Genomic DNA, 21,215 nt, shown 5'->3' with positions numbered 1-21,215 from the left:
AGGAAACACTCACCTTGGCAGACTTACCATTGTGATTTCTTAAAATTACCTGTCAGCACTGCTTTTGTGCTCTGTTCAATGTGGCGGGGGGGTGGGGAAGTCATTCCAAGAGTGTGGGTTCTGTGTCAAGGTCACTCATGATGTCCTACTATGGCTGAGGCTGTAGATATTACTGTATAAAGATGATTGGCCTGAGTTTTGCATGGCGGATAAACAACTTTATGCAGGAAAGATGCTGCCTGTAAGCTCAGGCCCATGTGCTTTCCGTCTCTCATTTTGATTCAGTCCTGTGCACTACGTTTTAGGAAGCCAATGGTTTTACCATTTAGCTTCATTATTTTTCTAGGAATAGAGGAAGCTGTTGATATTTTCTTTTTTAATGTTTTGAAGATAATCAAACTGGAGAGGTGCCACTTAGAGGTGGTGCTCTGATATTTCTGATTTGTCTGGAGACTTTATTCAGCACTACTCACTTGAAAGGTGTGTGTGTGTGTGTGTGTGTGTGTGTGTGTGTAAGAGAGAGCGGGAGAGACATGGGCAGACAGAGAGAGAAGGGCATATGACACACCTGACAATCTAGTACTCTTCCCTTTCTTCCTACCGGAGCCCATTACCATATAGAAATAAAGCTGATTAGTTGAATTAACAAAAGTATTTTTGTTTTGTTTTCTTTATTTTCTATAGCATAGAGAAGACTGTTTGTACCCTTATAATATAAAGTCTCATTAAAGCCCTTTTCCTTATCCTATCTTTACTGCATCTTTGGTTTTATATTGTTTGGTGCATGCCCTTGTATTCAAGAGACTGTTGACCAGGGCCTTCTCCATGGGATATAGGACTCATGAAAAATTATATTGTGCCCATTCCTCTTTCTAGAGACACATTTGTATGAGGGAAATATAGCTGGAAAGAACTCCCAAGAGTAGTAGTAGCCTTGCTCAAGGTGCCAAAAAGAGGAATAGTCAGCAAATAGAACTCTATGGCAAAGGAAAAGGTGCGTTTGGTAGGAAGAGAGTTCTGGAGCCATCTGTATTAACAGGTGAGGGAGCTTCTGTGGTGCTAGATGGTGGCAGAGTAGGGTGGCTGAGAATATTATGTTGTCTCCACCAAGTGACTTGGCCTTGTGCCAGTTCCCTCCTCCTAGGGTTAAAAGTGTAATCTGCCACATAAGAGTTGTGACTATTAAATGTGTTAAAATGTGTAAAAAGCTGAGATTAGCACCTGCTCTGTAGTATGCATTCAAAAAATGTTAGCTCCTGTGACTGTTGTTGTTATTATTATTGATGTGGGAGGGGAGGGGGTCAGGCCTTAGCAGCCTCCCCCATATAGGTCCCTCTGATGGTAACCTGGCACGTTTCCTCCAGGTCCCCTGCTGCTGCCTCCATCCAGCCCTCACCAACGATTACTTCTGACTACTTCCTTGTACTGTAGCAGCCTTTTAACTGGCTTCTCTGGTCTCAGCCCTACACTTAGCCTTTGGGGATCAAATGTCACCACCCTGTTTTCTCCTCTTACCCTCAGCTGTCTTGGTCATTATGACGCTTCAGACCCCCACCTACGATGATTAAGACCTTTTCTCCCTCTTCCTGGGAACCATGGTGGTTGCCCTAGATTTTTACACCTCTCTTATCTGTGAGACTCTGGGCCTCCCATCTTGACAGATGATTCTTATATTGTATTAGAGATAATTCTTCTCTAATTGGCCCAATAATTTTAGTTAATGTACTTCTTGACATTTTAGGAAGTTTGTGTAGGGGAATTTATGCTGTGTATGTGTGTTCAGACAAAATACAAACAAGCTTCTAGTTTATAATATTGTCACACAGCAACCTTATAAATAATATGTACTTATTTATTTATAATTTGTATTTATACATATTTACACTATTTATTTATAATTATGTGCTTATAAATAATAATTCCCACAACACTCTTTAACCAGAGGGAGGGTCATTAGAATATATTACAGGAAGAAAAAGGAAGGGCCTCCAGTAGGTTTACAATTATCCCTCAAAGCCCTGATTGCTGAAGATGGAAAGATTAAAAAAGTGTCTTGGAAAGGCAGGAATAGGTTGGGGTGATTTGTTGGGAAGGGGACATTTGAGCTCGATCTTGAAGGGGAGACATGGTGAGTGGAGCGGGAGACATTGGGAGAGTACATGAAGGTCACCAAGATCAGTTTCCTGTCTAACTAAGAGAGAAGGTGAATTATCTGAACATGTATAGCTTTGAAGGAGGCTCTGTATGCAAGAGCCACGGATGTGAGCAGTCAGAAAGGCGTGAGAAATTGTTCAGCTCGGTGGCCTCATTTTGCAACCAGAACCTGCGTCCCCCAGTCCAGAGTACTTCCTGTGAGAACATCCTGCCTCCTGGTTATGCCAGATCTTGCAAGCTTGTCACAAAGGGGCAGCAAGTACTTTTTTCAGTGATCAACATTAAAACGTATCTAGTGCTCCACAGCTATTGGCTTTTTATCGTTGTAGCCCTCAGAGACTTTGAAGCAGATTCTCCTTCTCTGAATTTGGTGTATGTGTAAAGCGTTTCACAGTTGATTTTAAGGCAGGGCCAGGGTCGAGAATCACTAAGACAGACACGGAATAAGGGACTGGAGTGAAGCAAGTTGAGTGCATTGCACTCTGGGGCCTCGTAAGGTAGAAGGCACAGTGGATATGCCCCTATACACTGTCCCTAGGTTATCTTATCCATGCTTATGGCCTCCAAGACCACCTGTATGTTGCTTTCTCTCTTGTTCCATACCTCAGCTGAGGTCAGAAAGCAAACTCATGATACCTAATACCATGCTCATCATCTGCCTGCAAGCTGTTTCCTCCTGAATTTCTTACTGCATCTTTTAGAGATGGCACCTCCAACTAACATATAGTTGGCAATCATTTCAGATTCTAACAAATTTCTCCTCCCTCACATCCAGTTGGTCCTGTCCATTTTAACTTGTCTCTCTCTGTGGCCTGACACGTTTCCTCCATGTCCCACTGCTGCTGCCTGAGTCCAACCCTCACCGACTACTTCAGGGTGTAGTGTAACAGCCTTTTAACTGGCTTCTCTGGTCTCAGCCCTACACTCAGCCATTCACTCTCTACACTGCTTCAGAAATCCGGTGACCACCACCTTGTCCTCAGGATAAAGTCTCAACACCAGCGTGTGTTATGTGTGGTCTGGCTCCTTGTCAGACCCTCCAATCTCATTTCTCAGTTTTTCCTTACTTGCCTCTAGAGTGTGAGCCATGCTCAGCTATTTAGAGTTCTCAGAATGAGCTGTTCTCGCTCAGACTTTATCTGCCAGGAATGTCTTTCTCTGTTCCTCCCGGTGCCCTTTTATTTATTTTTTTTCTGAATCATTTACACTTATCTTTCAAGGCTCAGCTTGTTGTGATTTCCTCCCAGAAGCCCTCCCCGATGCCCAAGACTGAGTTAAATGCCTTTCCATTGACTCCTGAACATTGGGATCATCTACAACAGAGGTTCCCAGACACCTTGGGCACCTCTAGGGTTCCCAAGATCCTTTCAGCGGGCCCACAAGGTCAACTGTTTTCATATTAATACTAAAATGATGTTTGCCTTTTTCACTCTCATTCTGTGTATTATAGAGTTTTCCAGAGGCTATATGACATATGATATTTCAGTAGATTAAATGCAGAAGTAGAAATGGGGATCCAGCTGTCTTCTATCAAGCCAGAAGTTAACCAGATTTGCATACAGCTAACATTTTGAAAACAGTTATTTTTCATAACAATGTGTTATGTTAACATGCTTGTAATAGATTATTATTGTTATTTTAAGTGAATTAATAAATATTTTTAAAATTTCTGAAGTGAATATTTATCATTATAAACCCACAGAAACAAAAGCCTTTTGGGGCCCTTAATAATTCATAATAGTCTAAAGGAGTTCTAAAAGTTTGAGAACAGCTGATCTATGTTATTACACATTCCACACTCTTTATTACTGCGCTCTGAATTCTGTAAGAGAGAAGTCTGTGTCATTTATGTGTGAGTTCCAGGCCCTAATACAGTTTCTGATACATAGTAAGCTCTCAATACTTTTTGAATTAAGAACCTAATATATACATGTGCATGTGTATGTACATACACTTGGAGTTTGAAAAAAAAAGGCAATTTAGTCTTTACTTGACTTGGCCTAATGCTACCCAATTTAGATGGTATACACAATTAACTAAACCAATAGTACTCTGAAATTTTGTATTAGTTTTAAAAGCTCTATTTCTGTCCTTTTTTTTTTTTTTTGAGCTCTAGGAATTTTATCCAAAAGATGTCTCTGAAAACTTTAAAATTCAAGCTCTATTTTGAATACACAACCCCTGAGTTTTTCTGACTTGGCTACGTACTGGGTGTGTGTTATCAGTCAAGTACTTAATCTTGCTGAGCCTCAGTTTCCTCACCTGTAAAATGGGGAGCATTGAACTAGATGGGTCCTAAGGGTCTTTTGTAGACTTGTTCATGAAAACCTTTCTCCTTTCCAAGCACATGCATTTAGATAATACTGTTTTCTGCCTTCTTGGATCTAATGATAGTGCAGTAGAGTTGAATTTCTATTCTTTACTGACTCACCAACCTGAAGTTCTTTGGGTAGAAAGGTGGCAATTTTCTTCTTTTTAAAACTTTATTACTGATGTATATAAGTGACATACAACATTATATTAGTTTCAGGTGTATAATATAGTGATTCAGCCATTCTGTACATTACTGCTCAGTGCTCACCAAGATAAATATAGTCACCATTGTCACCATACGTTGTTACAATATTATTGACTGTATTCCCTGTGCTGTACTTTTTGTTTCCATGACTTATTTTTTTTTTATTGAAGTATAATTGACACACAATGTTACATTAGTTTCAGGTGTACAATGTAGTGATTCAACCATTCTATACCTAATTATGCTGTGCTCACAAGTGTAACACCCATCTTTCACCTTGCAATGCTATTACAATACTATTGACTATATTCCCTGTGCTGTACCTTTCATCCCTGTGACTTATTCATTCCATAACTGGAAGCCATAAATGGCATCTCCCACTCACCTTCACCCACTTTGCCCATGCCCCCACCCCCTTCCCTCTGGCAACCACCAGTTTATTCTCCATATTTATGCATCTGTTTTTGCTTTGTTTTGCTTTTTTATTTTACATATGAGTGAAATCATATGGTATTTGTCTTTCTCTGTCTGACTTATTTCACTTAGCATAATGCCCTCAAGGTCCATCCATGTTGTCACAAATGGCAAGATCTCATTCTTTTTTATGGCTGAGGGATATTCCTAAATACACGTATACATACCATATCTTCTTTAACTGTTCATCTATCAGTGAGCACTTGGGTTGTTTCCCATCTTGACTATTGTAAATAATGCTGCAATAAACAAATAAACAGAGGTACATATATCTTTTTGAATTAGTGTTTTTGTTTTCTTTGGGTAAATACCCAGTAGTGGGGAATTACTGGATCGTACGGTATTTCGAATTTTAATTTTTTGAGAGGAAACTTCATTCTGTTTCCCACAGTGGTTGCACCAATTTGCATTCCTACCAAAAGGGTTCCCTTTTCTCCACATCTTCACCAACACTTGTTATTTCTTGACTTTTTGATACTAGCCATTCTGACTAGTGTGAAGTGATATCTCATTGTGGTTTTGATTTGCATTTCTCTGATTAGTAATGTTGAGCATCTTTTCATGTCTCTTGACCACATGTATGTCTTCTTTGGGAAAATGTCTATTTAGGTCTTCTGCCCATTTTTTTTTTTTAAGATTTTATTTATTTATTTGAGAGAGAGAGAATGAGAGACAGAGAGCATGAGAGGGAGGAGGGTCAGAGGGAGAAGCAGACTCCCTGCTGAGCAGGGAGCCCGATGCAGGACTCGATCCTGGGACTCCAGGATCATGACCTGAGCCGAAGGCAGTCGCTTAACCAACTGAGCCACCCAGGCGCCCTTCTGCCCATTTTTTAAATCAGATTGTTTGTTTTTTTTGGTGTTGAGTTGTATAAATTCTTTATATATTTTGGATAGTAACCCTTTGTTGGACATATCATTTGAAAATTTCTTATGCCTTTCACTAAAGCTGGCTGTTTTCTTGTTCACTCATTATGATAAACTCTCCATGTGTAATTCTAATTTTTTCCTAAAAATAATAACTTTGTTATTACTAAAGAGCTATCTGTTCCCTAAAGAAAGTTGAGAATATTTAGATAAATAACAACTCAACAATCACAGGTAATCTTTTGAATAATCTTAGCATTTTATAAACACCTCCGTCTAGCCATATGTGTTCTTTTTCCAGATATTTGATTTGCAAGGAGGTCTTACTAATCAGGAAAGTATTTAGAGCTAATCTAAATACAGGATTATAACAGCATTTTCAGCTCTGTACCTCAGTGTCAAGGAGCAGCCCCTTTTTTGAGCAGCCCCAAAACTTTATGGACATGTCGGGAAATGTTTATTAAAAGTGATTAATTAGCTCCAGCTGATTAGGTCAGGGGAGACCGAAAGCTGTAGAACAAAGAGAGAAAGAGTGAACAGGAAGAGAGAAGAGGAGAGGAAGGGAGGCGAGCAAAAGAATGGGAAGAGGAGTGGAGACTGAGAGAAGGGAGGGACTAGGAGAAGAGGAAAGAGAAGAAAAAGGCAAAAGAGAAACAGTGGTCGAGAAAGGAGGAGAAAAAGGGGGACTGAAAAGAGAGAGCACAGAGTGTGGGGACTTGGCTCTGACGGGACTGGGTGAAGCTGGGTGGCATGGGCTGGAGTTCTCACGAAGGCTTGGGAAACAAGAATGCACCACAGTTGGGTGCCTGGGTGGCTCAGTCGGTTGAGCGACTGCCTTCGGCTCAGGTCATGATCCCAGGGTCCTGGGATCGAGTCCCACATCGGGCTCCCTGCTCTGCGGGGAGCCTGCTTCTCCCTCTCCCACTCCCCCTGCTTGTGTTCCCTCTCTCGCTGTGTATCTCTCTCTCAAAATAAATAAATAAAATCTTTAAAAAAAAAAAAAAAAGAATGCGCCACAGTGGATGTTACTGTCCTTTGTTTTTTCTCTCTGGGAACCTCAAGGGAATAAGTCTGGTGAGAAAGGCAGGTGACCTGATGTGCTCATTCAGTGCCTCTGGCGGACTGGGGTACTTGAGGCAAGGTCTCCCTCAGAGTAAGTGAGCAAAGCTTTGCGGCAGCCTGACTCCCTGGGAGGATCCCCAGCTCTAGTCCTATGGAAGAGTCACAGTTGTGTAAGTACTCGAGCTCGTCTGTACTTCAGTTTTCCCTTCTATAAAATGGACAGTGTGGGAATCTTGTAGCATAGTGTTGTTGTAAGAATTGAGTAAGTGCCTGGCACATAATAAGTGCTCCATAAATATTGACCTGTTATCTGTTCCAGTTTATTCCCAATTGTTTTATTCATTCATTTTTTTTATTAGACTTTGATGATAATGCATTTTGATCTTGTTTTGCCCTTAAATTTGTTGATTACTTCTTTTTATAAACCAATAGGGAGCAACTGAACCTAAACTCTGGATTTGTTGGAGAACCCTCTTTCCCATTGTGAGAATCAGGGATCTTTCTGGGCTTTTCTTTTCCCAGTTTAAACTACTGTCAACAGTATTCGAAGATGATGAATCAGCTCAATTTATCCTTTCTACATGATACTGAGTTCAGAATAGAACTTCCCACCTGGTCGGTTTCAGATAATACCATTCCATGCCTTTTTTTTTTTTTTTTTTTTTTTTTTTTTGTGCTCTCTCTTTCCAACTGACAGCCTTTTATTTTTATTCTGGGATAATTTTATCAGGAATATTTTTATATTCTAAAGTCATCCCATTCAACCTTTAGAAAAGAAGCTTAAATATTTCGTAAAACATTTCAGTATTTCAGTTTTCTTGTGGCATCAGAGTTAAAACTGCCTTAAACCATTTCATTTTCTCTTCAATCTTTTTCCTAAAAGCACACACCATATCCTCCCTTCTGTCAATTACTTACACTGTGTTAGATTTTGTGGGTAGGAACATGGGTAAATGTGTGAGGTGGTAGAATCCAAAGCACCTCTTTTAAGTCCTTGGCCTTTTATCTTGAGCCTCTGGGTCTTGAGTGGCACATTAAGTACATAGATGGGTGGTTAGGAAAGGTAAATTGCATTTGACTACTCTTGTGTAAAAATCTAAATTAGGCATTTCATATAGGAACTATGTGTATATGGAAGACTAAATATATATTTTGGTAAATACACGTATAAAATTTCAATGCATACTTTTGCTTCTAAATGGAGTTCTAATTTTTCCAGTTATCAGAGCCTAAATAAAGCTTCCTTGTGCATCGGGTAAGAGGATTGCGATAACTCGTTGGTAGCCATTGTTAATGTAAAGATCGGCTCCAAAGCATGTGGCCTGTTTTGAAAAGTTAAGCCAGATTATTCTTAAACTTTTGGCTATTAGTGGAGAAATGCGATCCCCCTCAGACCTTCTGGTGGAATAAGGAGATACGGAAATCCCTGCTGGCCTGCAGGCTTAGGAGCTGCCGCCTCCGTGTTCTTTCATCTGATGACCTGAGACAGAAGTCACGTCTCCCTCCTCTGCATGCCCCTCTCACCTTGTGGCTGTGTGGGGACTTTTCTGATCCTTCTCGCCTGTGGCCTAGCACAGTGCTGTGTGCTTAGTGAATAATCAAAACTTTCTGAGTGAATGAGATAAAAGATCAAATTGGAGCTTGTTAATTAGGAATGATTTTTAAGAATCATTTATCAAGGGGCGCCTGGGTGGCTCAGCCAGGTAAGTGCCATCCAACTCTTGGTTTCAGCTCAGGTCGTGATGTCAGGGTCGTGGGCTCGAGCCCTGCGTCAGGCTCCACGCTCAGCGGGGAGTCTGATTCTCTCTTTCCCTCTCCCTCTGCTCCTCCCCTGACTTGCAGGTGCACACACACACACTCTCTCTCTCTCAAATAAATGAATAAATAAAATCTTAAAAAAAAATCATTTATCAAGCCCTCATTTTACATCAGGCTTTAAAACATGTATTTTTCTTGAAATCCTCATGTAAACCCAAGATGGATATTACAGTCCCTATCTTACAGATGAAGAAAATGAGGTTCAGAGACATTAAGTAGCTCATTTGCTTTATGCTCTTAGTAAGAGATGGATGGAGCCTGGAATCAAATTCAGTTTGTCGAGTTGTAGCAACTGTTCTCTTAATAATATCCATACTGGTTCATGATGGGAATGTTGTTGTTTTTTTTTCTCTTTTAATATAACCTCTCCTGCCCCCCACAGTTAATCCTCATTTAAATGTTTTTCAACTTCTAATTTCTGCTAGGGACTTAGATAAATTGTTAAATCTGTAGGCCTTTCATGATTTCATGTGGTGCCAATGAGGCTGTCCGGATTCACGCTCTTAGTCCACTACCCTCTAGCCATATGGTACTGAACGGGTCTCCTCAGCTCTCAGAGCCTCAGTCTTCTCACTTGTAAAACAGGTCACAATACTACCTACCTCACATGAAGTTAGGTATGAAGCTCAAATGATCTATTGTATATAAAATACTTTTAAAAGGTCCTGGCACAGAGTGAGTGCACTTTGAGGATTACGTGTTGTTTCAGCCAGCATTGTTCAGATGAGATCATTCAGTGAATCTTTGAATCTTGGAATACTAAGAAAGGGGAGAACACATTTTAATAAAGGTTTAAAAGATTCAACAGCAGAGGCTGAACAATTTTTCCATAAATATAGTGAACATAGTTCACTTTTTCGATGCCCTTCAGTAGGTCCGTGTCTGAAGGCAGCTAATTTGATCTAGATGAGGTCAGACATCATGCTTGATTTCTTTGTCCACCGAGAAATAAGAATCCTTCTGAAGGCGTACACACACACACACACATACACACATTCTAACCACAAAAAGAAATTAGCAGTTGAGGTCCTTGGCTGAACTCCTGAGAACCAAGGGTCATCTTCTCTGTGATTAAACTGAGTCACATTCATCTGTAATTGAGGCACTGCTAGAATTGACTAATTCCTGCATGTAACTTCTTTACATTTTGGATTGAAATTTTCCATGAATTACAAGTGAAGTTTACAGTGATTTTTGCTTGGAAAAAAAAAAAAAGTGTGTGTTCCTTGTTAAGCATCTGGCCTTGTCAAAGATCTCCTTTCAGAAAAATGAGCACAAAATAGTGAAGGGGAAGGACTGAGAGCTTAGAGAATTTTGCCTCAGTGCCAAGACTGTAGGGCTGGGAAGAATTGTTGCTTCTCTTTCATCTGGGTCTGATGGCATGTCTCTGAGAATACTATTTCTAGAGGTCAGTGTGGTGCACTGAGAGAAACTGACTGTGGGGTGAGATGTGGGTTCGGGCCCCAACTCCTCACTCACTTTCTTTGACCCTCAGTTTCCTCATCTGTACAATGACCAGAATCAGCACCATTCCACACACTTGTGACAGCGTGGCATCTATTTCCTGTTGTAGACGTCCCCATTTACCCTCTTAGAGAAATAGGTTTCGTTTTCAATGTAGTCTGAAAATCATGGAATCCTATACAAAATGATCCCCTAGGCTTTCAACACTGTCAGGCAGAGACCATGTCCCATTTCCTACTGTAATGCTGGCTTCTGGTCCCATCCCTGACACAAGGAAGGCACGCCCTTCTTAGTCCTGCTCCACACGACAGCCTTGCTGGAGGAGGGCAACCTCCAGTTTGTGTTTAACTAAACCAGGTTTGTTGTAGAGAGAAATGGGTGGGAAAATAAAAGAAGTAACGGGCATTCTTAACCTGTCATGAGAGGGTAGCTATTTGCAAGACTCAGGGGTAAATATTCCTTGTGAATAGAATCTTCAAATATATGTTAACCAGGTGAGGGCTCTAGCAAATCATTTTTTACAAACCTGAAAGTGTGCATTTGCATGTACTTGGACTGTGCTGCTTAGTCTTTAAAGAGATTGATGCTTTAGAAAGTTTAAAAGTAAGATTGATTGATTGATTGATTGATTGATTTTGGTGTAGTGTTCCATAATTCATTGTTTGCATATAACACCCAGTGCTCCATTCAATACGTGCCCTCCTTAATACCCATCACCAGGCTAACCCATCCCCCCACCGACCTCCCCTCTAGAACCCTCAGTTTGTTTTTCAGAGTCCATAGTCTCTCATGGTTCGTCTCCCCCTCCGATTTTCCCCCCTTCATTTTTCCCCTCCTGCTATCTTCTTCTTCTTCTTCTTTTTTTTTTTTTAATATATAATGTATTATTTGTTTCAGAGGTACAGGTCTGTGATTCAACAGTCTTACACAATTCACAGCGCTCACCATAGCACATACCCTCCCCAATGTCTATCACCCAGCCACCATATCCCTCCCACCCCCCTCCACTCCAGCAACCCTCAGTTTGTTTCCTGAGATTAAGAATTCCTCATATCAGTGAGGTCATATGATACATGTCTTTCTCTGATTGACAAAAGTAAGATTTTTAAAAAGCAAATGATTTGAAAGTGGGAAGTGTGCCCTCAGTGGGTGGTAACAAGGCTGCCTGGGCAGTTCTCTCTCACACGTTGGATGGCCAGGGTTTCTTCTGGGTGTCTAATCCTGTCTTGGCTCCAGTGAAGAGTTTGCAGACTCTCAAAACATGTGTCAGTTATGAATATGTCAGGGACCCATCCCGAAGGATACAATTAAATGGGTGGCCTGGGAGGACAGGGGCCTGTGGACTGAGTCCCACTCAGTGTGCCCCTGGAGAGCTTGGCGGGAGGCAGAGAAGGGTAATGGAAGAAGGGGCGGAAAGGGACAGCCAGAAAACTGGTGATCGAAAAATGACAGGAGAGAGACTAAGCAGGTAAGATACTTCGGCAGGAGTTTGAACAGTGAAGGCTAGAATGCGGCCTTTCAGAGATGCAGTTCAGTCTGTAGTGGTGAGTTGAACATGCATAAAATGTGCTTTCATGTAGTGCGATGGCAGCATTGGATTGTGTCATGAAGGAAATCTGAGTTTTATAGTCATCTTGGAATCTCAGCGTAAGTAAGTGTAAACTCAAAATATTAGAGAAACAAATGCAGATGGGTCAAATACTAAAAATAAGAACAAATTTGGATACAGACAGAATTCTGATGCAGGCAGAATACATTTCACAGAAGAATCCAGGAGAATATTCCAAATCTTTTATTGATTGTCAAAATTTTTCGACTATTAAAATTACTTGAATTGCGTAGGCCAGTGCTGAGACATGCTTTATGTTCTGCTGAGATTTTTGCTGCAGTGATATTTTTCTTTTTATTCCCAACAATGCCCAGCAGTATGCTTTACACAGAGTAGGCACCTAATAAATATTGGTTAAAAAAGTGAAGGAGTGCCCAGTATTTGTTATGCTAGGTCTTGACCTGTATCTTAAAATAAATAAAATTTTGTATTTTTCCCCATTTTCCTATGTTGTTATGTATGTCACCTCATTTTCCTTCATTCACACCACAAGGACTCTTGCAGAGTTTCTAAAAATTAGCATCAAATATTGGTTGTATGCGTCTCAGTGTGAGTTCTCCTGCACGTTGTGTGGTTCGGTATATTGAGTGGCACTTAGTTGGTCTTTGTAAGGAGAGTATCTCCTGATATGGAGCTAGTACACCGTCCACGACACAGAACGCTGGAGCCAGTAAACACATAAAGGGACTGGGAAAAGTGGAGAAACAACAGGTGACAAAGGTATCAAGAATTGGATGGACCCCAGTGTCATTTGCCTTTATGATTTCTCTCTGTATTTTTGTGGCTACACATGTGAACAGGAGGGGAGGTGGAAAGCTAAGAGCTCCCTAAGAGGGAGGTGTGTTTAGCTTTTTATTATAAGATTACAAGGATTTTCCAGGTTTCTATTGTGATGCATGAAACTTCTTAGCACTGGCAAGAAAAGAGTTGAGAAAAAGTGCAACAAATGAAAATGGGTGAGGTAGGGATATAATTCAGAGGAGACCCAGAGGGAAGCCTTGACTGGACCTCTGTTTCCTCTGTGTCAGATAGCCTTGGTTTTGCTGTCTGGCTAGGCTATGCAGAGAGGTCATCCAGAAAGGTTCACCTGGGTCCCATGAGTTTGCCTAATTGCATCTCATGGATTTCAGCTAACTCTGTAATCATGGTTCCATTAGAAAGGCCGTCACACATTGTTTAATACTGTTTGGCTGAGACTAACCTTTTGTCGTGAGGTATCCATGCAATCACATTGTCTTGTTTGCTTGTTTTTTGGAGGAAGAGAAGATAATAAATAGTATATAACTGGTTGTATTTCAGACAACATCTTTTACTGTTTGTCTTCTTGGATTTAATCAGTAGTCTCCAAAATAATTTACTTCCTGACTTAATTTTCTCCTCAAACCAATTTACAGATAAAAACCACTGAAGTCCAAATTCAATAGTAAATACTATTTAATAATGTAAAATACCATTTCATCTCACAATTATCAACCATCTAGACTCTGATATTCTGATGAGGTTCTGTAGATGATATTTCTGTAAGTCCATTTGGCCAACAAAGAATATCTTAATTTTTCACTGAATTTAATTATGAGAGAATCAAGAATTAGGACTTCAGTTCTAACACACTCTACCCTTGTTTCTGCTCACAGATCTACTGTACACATCTGTAGGGGTCTATGGTAAACCTCGAGTCAGATAAGAATTTCTTAAGTATTCTGAGTCGTGGGCAGTCTTCCAGAAAGAGGGACTTGGGGAGTGATGTTTTAAACAGGTGGGAGGCTTGACTGAAAAAAGTGAAACTGACGTAACATCTGTGTTAAAAGACTCAAGTATTTGGGAGGAAATGAAAAACAAAGCAACTCTCAGATGTATGCAGAAAAGGAGAAAGAGCAGACAAGGAGAAAGAGCAGACAAACCAATACCCTAAATATATGAGAAAGGGCAAAAAGAATTACTTGGCATGGATCCCTAGCATTTAGAACAAAATACAATATGAGAAAATTAGAGAAAAGGGTGATTTGGGAGGATCATCGGAAAAATGCATTTGGTAGGGAACTGTGTCGTGTGAAATTCATGAAACCATCCCTGTTGGGTATGTTTTTCACCTCACCTGGAAGAAACACTTCTGAGTGATGACTAAAGGAACCTCAGTAATGTCATTAGCTTGGGGTTGGAGGCTAGGACTTGAGGCATGTTAAACTACCTCCTGGTTCCCAGAGAAGCCATTTGCAAATGCATAGGCCTTAGCTTCTAATTAAGAAGACCCTAACTTGATATTTCTTATTGGCTTTACCAAAACAACCTGATTAGGGTAGGTTTTCAAAAGGATGGGTGTGATTATCACCCAAATTGATCAAAAGGCAAATCTGAAGAACAGGTTAAGTGTAATAGGGAAATAGCATCCCAAGCCCTTTCAGCGAGTACAAATGTAGAAGCCGGTCCTTGCTCCTTTTGACCTCCAGGTGGTGCTGTTTACCTAGACGTGGAAATCAAGCGCCCAGCCCCGTTTCTTTCCTTTAGGTTCATAGCTGGGCTTTCATTTTTTTCAAAACATTTTCCGTTTCTACAGATGTGTTCTTTTAAATGGTCAATAAATTTTTATAACCACTATTTGAAAAATTGCAAGATTATTGTTATTTGTGCTTCCTAGCCAAGAATATTTCTTTATGTGCCGGACACACCCAGAGTCAGGTGTTTACATTTTTGTTCATTGATCCCACCTGGTCTGCCGTTCCTTGCTTCTAAGAACCCAGGCTCAGCCACAGACAGTTGGGCTGTCAGTAGAACTCATCCACATCCCTTTAAACACTTATGTGATTTAAAAATAGATTTGTAGTTCAGTTAAGGCAACTCAACTCCATTGGTTTCTGAGTAAAGAACACCATCTTTATGGGAATGCTTTTATCCCCAAAGCCAGGGAGTGCTCCTCACAGGCCTGACCTGATTTTTTGGTGAGGGGGCACTTGTCAGACACCAGAAATGTTTTGATGATCAGAGGACACCTTTATAAAGACACCTGACAATCCAAATTCTTCAGAAAAAAGATGTTCCTAGGGAAAAACTGAGAGGGAGTCATGCACAATGTCTTTCTATTTTGATAGATTTCAGTGTCAGGAACAGTGGAAATTCCATTCCACAGTGTGGAACTAGAATGGGAAGGCAGTGGTATCAATTTTATCCTCCATGAGGTTTGGAATTTTTCAGATTGGCTTTAAAGAAATGATCAACTAACATGCTTTTCTTGTCCTTTTTCCCCCCTTCTCTTTTCTGTCACAAAGGGGTTTGTAAACAAGCTGGATGAATTCATTCAGTGGTTAAATGAAGCCATGGAAACCACTGAGAATTGGACACCCCCTAAAGCAGAGACAGATGGCCTTAAGCTGTACCTGGAGACACACTTGGTAGGCAAGACTGTGTTACTTTTGCTGTTTGTAATGGAAGTATTTTAATGCACTGCTTGTTTGTTTATGGGGAATATCAATTTTATTTATCAGAAGTCATTATATGCTAATGAAACCAAGTTTTAATGGGGTAAACTGCAGAAGCTGAAAATTTACAGGCATTTCAAGTAATATACTATGAAATTTAAATCCTTCGTATTTCAAGCTATTTTTTTCAAAACTTTTCCCAGAAAGGTAAGTAATTAACTTAAAAATACCTTAGAAATTTTGCTCGACTCTTGTTCTCTAAAGCTATGATTGAAGGTTTTTCCGCTTCTGAAAAAACAAATAAATGAAAGAGATAATTTTGATGACCATTCTAAGCTTTCTAGAATTCTTGTAAAATTAATGAACCTCTCATTATCAAGAGGGTCTACATTATCTGTTCTACACTGGGTTATTTTAATAAAATATTTAAAACGATGATCTCCATCATTTTTGCTGCTATGTGATTTTTTCAGCATATAATTAATACAACTGTCATTACACTCGTCCCTGTGCACAGGGAAAACCATGGAGGGGAAGTTGAAAATACTTGGATGAATATGCTTCTGAATATGTTAGAAGCAAGAATTATAGACTGGGGGACATTTGATGAACCTCATGAGGTTTTTACTGAATGCTTCAAATGGCCGATATCAATTATGAAGGGGTGGAAACCAAGTAGTGGAGTGTGATAAAGCATGAAGAAAAAGCACGTTGTCATAGGAAATGAAAATTCAGGCTTTAAGGATCTCATCTTTATTCCTTTCACCGATAGCATAAAATTGACAAAGGCAATGAACACGAATCCTTGGGTACCCAACTGTGGGGTTGATTTTCTGCCCCTCTTACACACTCAGAATTTGGATTGAATAAACATTGTGTGGGAGTCCTACATGTGTGCAAATTCACAGGTTTCCTGACGGTTCCCTGTGATGTTAAATGAGAGGATGAGAGAGAGAGGGAGAAGACAGGGGAGAAGAGGGGAAGGAGAGCGAGGAGGTGTTAGGCTTTTGGTGTTTGCGGTTTGCAGTATGTTTTATATCATTGCAAGTAAAACAGCCTCAAAATCCTATTGCTGCATGAAAATAGTTTTGTGGATGATAAAAGATGACAAAACTATGTGTAAGAGGATGAGTGTATTGCTTCCCTTTTTAGAGACCTGGGTGGATGGTGTGTAAAAATGCCAGTGACCCTAACCACCTCTCTTGTACATGGGTTTTTAAATATTGCCCTTGGTACTCAATTCCCTATTCAGTAGAGCCTTGATTTTTTTTTTTTTTAAAGAGGGCATTTCATAATAGGAAGATAAAGATATTCAGTGCTTTATAATGTAAATTGTATTAATTAGAATGTCAACTTTTCACTGGCATTGTTCTGACAGAAATTCTAATCTGTGTTTAAACAGGAGTATATGAACTTTATTTCACATTAAGTGTGCTGTCTTAATTTCTCCTGATTTAATATTTTATGGAAAATACACATTTAGTTTTTGAGGTCCCAGAGGGCATGAGGACATAAAGAGTGCTTTAACTCTAGGTTGTTTGTTGAAAGCCAGGCTAAGAGAGTATGAACTAGGGTCTCGCTTCTCTTTGGGAGTTGAGCAACGAGGCCTCTTTGTAAACAGTTGTACATTTGTCGTTCTCAAGTCCCTGTTACAGAGTTCCTTCTTTAGCATCCCTGTGTTGGCCTCTGCCTCATTCTAGCCCACCCTTATTCACTAGAACTTTCTGTGAGAATGGAATATTCAAGGTTGCACTGTCCAACATGGGAGCCACTCGCCACACGCATCTGCTGAGCACTTGAAATGTGGCTAAAGCAACTGAAGAAATGAATTTTTAATTCTAATTAACTTACATTTAAATGTAAATTGCCACATGTAGCCTGTGACTACTGTATTCTAGCCTTAATAAGTTGCCAAACTCTTTACAGCTGCCCATAATGAATTGCATGTACATAAACCTGCCTCATAGTGACAGTCTCATCCAAAACGTGGACCCCACCATCCCCTTTGCTGTGAGTCTCTATGCTACATCCATAGCTAAGAGTCCTTAAAATGTTTATCTCTTAAAGAATAACCTTGTTGTTGCCTAATGATCAACACTTTCTTGAAATGAGTTTTCTCTATTATCATGTCTAATTGTATTGGTTGGAAGAGAGATAACATAGGAACATCTTTATCTCTGCTTTGCAAAGAGTGAGGTACTCTGCTCTCCAGACCTGCTCAGTGAATGTTAAGTTGCAATCACAACTTTGACTTCTGAAATTATGAATAATACTGGCTACCAGTTAGTGAAGACGTAGTGTGCATGGATCAGCAGTGATACTTACTATGGACAATTACTAAGTCACTGCTGAGCTGCATACAGTGTCTGTTACTCTAGATATAGCCTGTTGTTTAAATGTCTCTCCAACAAACTGAGTTACTCTGTGTCTCTGAGGACAATGTCTACATTGTCCTCTTGATCGATACTGTCATTTATATTTTTTACTGTATTTCCTTACTGTGGTGCTAAGTTAATATTAAGTTATTCTTCTCAAAAGAAGGCAAAAGAATGTCTGCCTTCCCGTAAAGAAAGTATACAACTAAGCCCGGAGATTTATATCCTTGAATTGAACTTGCATAAGTCATTACTGCTCCTTACTGAGTGGGCGAGTGGTATGTACAAGATTATCCAGTATGCAGAGATAGCTATATGAGTTTCTTTAAACACCTCTGTAGATTCTATAATTTAACATTAAATCAACAGACATGCGAGCCCCCGACTTCAGTGTCTTCCCTGGTTTAACAACGGGTTAGAAGAGTTGGCACCCTGTTATTGTAAAGAAAAACAAACATAAAAACAATAACAAAAGTTGTACATTTATATTTTGATACTTAATTCAATTATTTTCCATGACGGTAACCAAGGGTTTTTACCAACACAAATCAATTAAAGCTTCACAATACCTTTATGAGAGATACGAAGGAGCTTTATTTTAACTGTAAGAAATACTGTGAAATTGCGATGATACATCAATGATTTTCCATGATAATTAATCATCTGCTTGCAACCCGGATGCTCCTTTCAAAAATACAATTCCTGTCTTCCTAGAAAATGACATTCTCAGGAAAATGTCATTCTGGAAAGGTATTTTGTGAGTACTGAGCATCCCTCTTCTTCGAAAACCACTTTTAAAACAGTATTGTATACATATATTCTTGGACAGATTCCCTTTTTCCTCACCTCTGTCTACTTTTCTTCTTAAAACAGTTTTATTGGGGTATAACTGGCATACAATAAATTGTATATATTTAAAATATATACATCTACAAGTTTCGACAAATTGGCAAATGCATACACCCATAAAACCATCTTCACAGTCAAGATTGTGAATGTATCCATCACTTCCAAAGGCTTCCTCATGACTCTTTTGTAATTCTTTCCTCCCTTCCCTCCTGGCCTTTCCCTAACCCTTAAGCAGTCACTGATGTGCTTTCTGTTACTATGAAGATTATTTTGTACTTTCTAGAATTTTACACAAATGGAGTCAAACAAAATTTGTCATCTGTCTCTCTCTCTCTCTCTTTCATCTCCTCCCACCCCCCGGTTTCTTTCACCTATTTTGATGTTGCGTGTTTCAACTGCTTATTCATTTGGATTGCGGAGTAAGAGTCCATTGTATAGATTTATCACAATTTGTTTATCCTTTCACCTGTTGACGGACATTTAGGTTGTTTCTCTCATCACCTTTCTTAGTGGCTAAAGAAACAGAAGTCACCAAAAGCTACATTTGACTAGATGCATCATAAACAGAAGCATCATAAATAGTTCTGGGCAGACTATTTAGCTGTTTTCCTTTACAAGAATTCATAATATCTTCAGAGTGAGAGTACTTATGAGTAAAGCAGCAGAGCAGGACAGCAACTTCTCCCTCTAGAGATTTCATTCCGCATCCATATTTGCTTCTGACAAGATAACTCTGATCTCCCAAGTAGTTTTTATGCATGCCTAACTCACCAAATGGGCGCCACATCATATAAAACCACTTGCAGGAAAACAAACCAGCAGGTTTTTTTTTTTGTTTTTTTTTTTTACATCTATAGCCAATCAGATATCTAGTAGGAGAAAGCAAAGTCTAGCTGACTCCAGACAGTTGTGCAAGCGTTGGGAAGAAGAACTAAGCACAGGGGCCTGGCTTAAACTTGGGAGATAAATTTGCATAGGTAGTACCATGTCATATTGGGCAAACATTAACCAGTCACATAGAAATAGCGTTGGAGGAACAATACTCTTAATTCAGTTTGATGAATGAGAAAACATGGGGAGAAATGGTGATGAGGAGTTCATGTATATCAAGCACTTGTGGATGCCAGGCAATTATGTAGGTGCTAGGAATACATGATGAATGCGTTTGGCTTCTTTCTTCCAGGGATTTGCAATCTAAGGGAGATAACCTAGATTAAATGTAGTCCCCTATAGAGCCGTACATGATAAATGTAATATAATTTTGAGCAGTAAACTTCTTGTAGGATAAGCCAAGTACTGTTAGGAGCACAGAGAGAAGTTTCATTGGTTCTTCCTGAGAGTAAAGAAGGTTCAAAGAAATAATTGGATATAGACCTCGCAGGCCATATATAGTTTTTTGGATAGAGAGGAGAGGAGAGAAGATGGGAGGAAATTTTATGGGCAGGTAAGGGAGATGTGGTGAGCCATCCAGTGTGGCTGAGACCAGGTTGGGGTCTTGCAGGTTGGGGCTGATGGTGAAGGAGATTGAATGTCTTTTTAATGGGTTGAACATTTCTCTGGGAACAAAGGGATTCTCTGAGGGTTTGATTTTATTTTAAAACAGGAGAATGACATGAATCCACTGTAAATTCCATTGGGGTAGGGTCAGTTTGACATCGATTAACTGGATGAGGTCCATGGCTTAGAGAAAGAATAACTATGAGCATAATGGAAAATGGATTTGAGTATAACATTTGAAAGATATGCTGGTACAGACAGCGTTATCTGTTTTTTAAGATGTGGTGGTGGTTGTTGTTGTTGACTCATGAATATATGGATGTTACACAAAATTCTAAAGGTAAATAAAGGAAGGTAGTAAAAAGGTAGAAACTCAAAAGTAAGCCTCCTACCTTTGTCCCCCCAGTTACTGATTCTCTTCCTCTGAGTCAACCAGTCTTCCTTGGTTCTTTATATTCTTTCAGAGTTATTCAAGGTATTTGAAAACAAATGCATATGTGTACTTAACTTTGTTCCCTTGTCTTATGTTACCAATAATTCAGAATCAGTAAATGTAGAACTACTTTATCCTTTTGAATGGCTGCACAGTGTTCCATTTATGAATATGCCATAATTCACTTAACTAGTTCTTTATTGATGAAAACTTAGGTTCTTTGCAGTCTTTTTAAAAATTATGAACAGTGCCTCAATGAATATCCTTGGGTATTCATCATATTGCATCATTGTAAGTATATCCTTGGAGTAAATACCTTACATGTGAAATTTCTGGGTCAAAGGTTATACACATTTACAATTTTTATGTATTGCCAAATTGTCCTTGATAGCAGTTGTACCAGTTTATACTCAGCAGGGCATGAGAATGCCTCCGTCTACACATCCTTGCTATGAAGTATGTTATCACATTGGTGATCTTTGTCCCTTTGACAGTTACAAATAACATCTTGTAGTTTAGTTTGTATTTCTTGTATTTTAAGTGGAGTTGAGTACCTCTTCATATTTTTAGGAGTCATTTGTATTTCTTTTCTGAGAACTGTCTGCTCATATTCTTAGCCTATTTTTTCTGTTGGGTCACTGGCTTTTTGCTTCAAGATTTATGGGAGTTTTGTATATATTAAG

At 39.5% G+C, this 21,215-nt stretch overlaps 1 protein-coding gene across 1 annotated transcript in view; it reads left to right on the top strand.

Annotated features, from left to right (window-relative positions):
• Nucleotides 1–21,215, top strand: part of LOC118002892 (A-kinase anchor protein 6-like) — a 286,565-nt gene that overhangs the window by 29,634 nt on the left and 235,716 nt on the right. The window contains exon 4 of the mRNA XM_034993503.1: nucleotides 15,229–15,351. Coding sequence (XP_034849394.1) covers nucleotides 15,229–15,351 — 123 coding nt within the window. The remainder of the gene's footprint in view (nucleotides 1–15,228; nucleotides 15,352–21,215) is intronic.

This window comes from Mirounga leonina, unplaced genomic scaffold (genome assembly GCF_011800145.1).
Source record: "Mirounga leonina isolate KUSES-001 unplaced genomic scaffold, KU_Mleo_1.0 Mir_84, whole genome shotgun sequence".
Classification (NCBI taxonomy): Eukaryota; Metazoa; Chordata; class Mammalia; order Carnivora; family Phocidae; genus Mirounga; species Mirounga leonina.
This window is presented reverse-complemented; position numbering and strand designations above follow the sequence as displayed.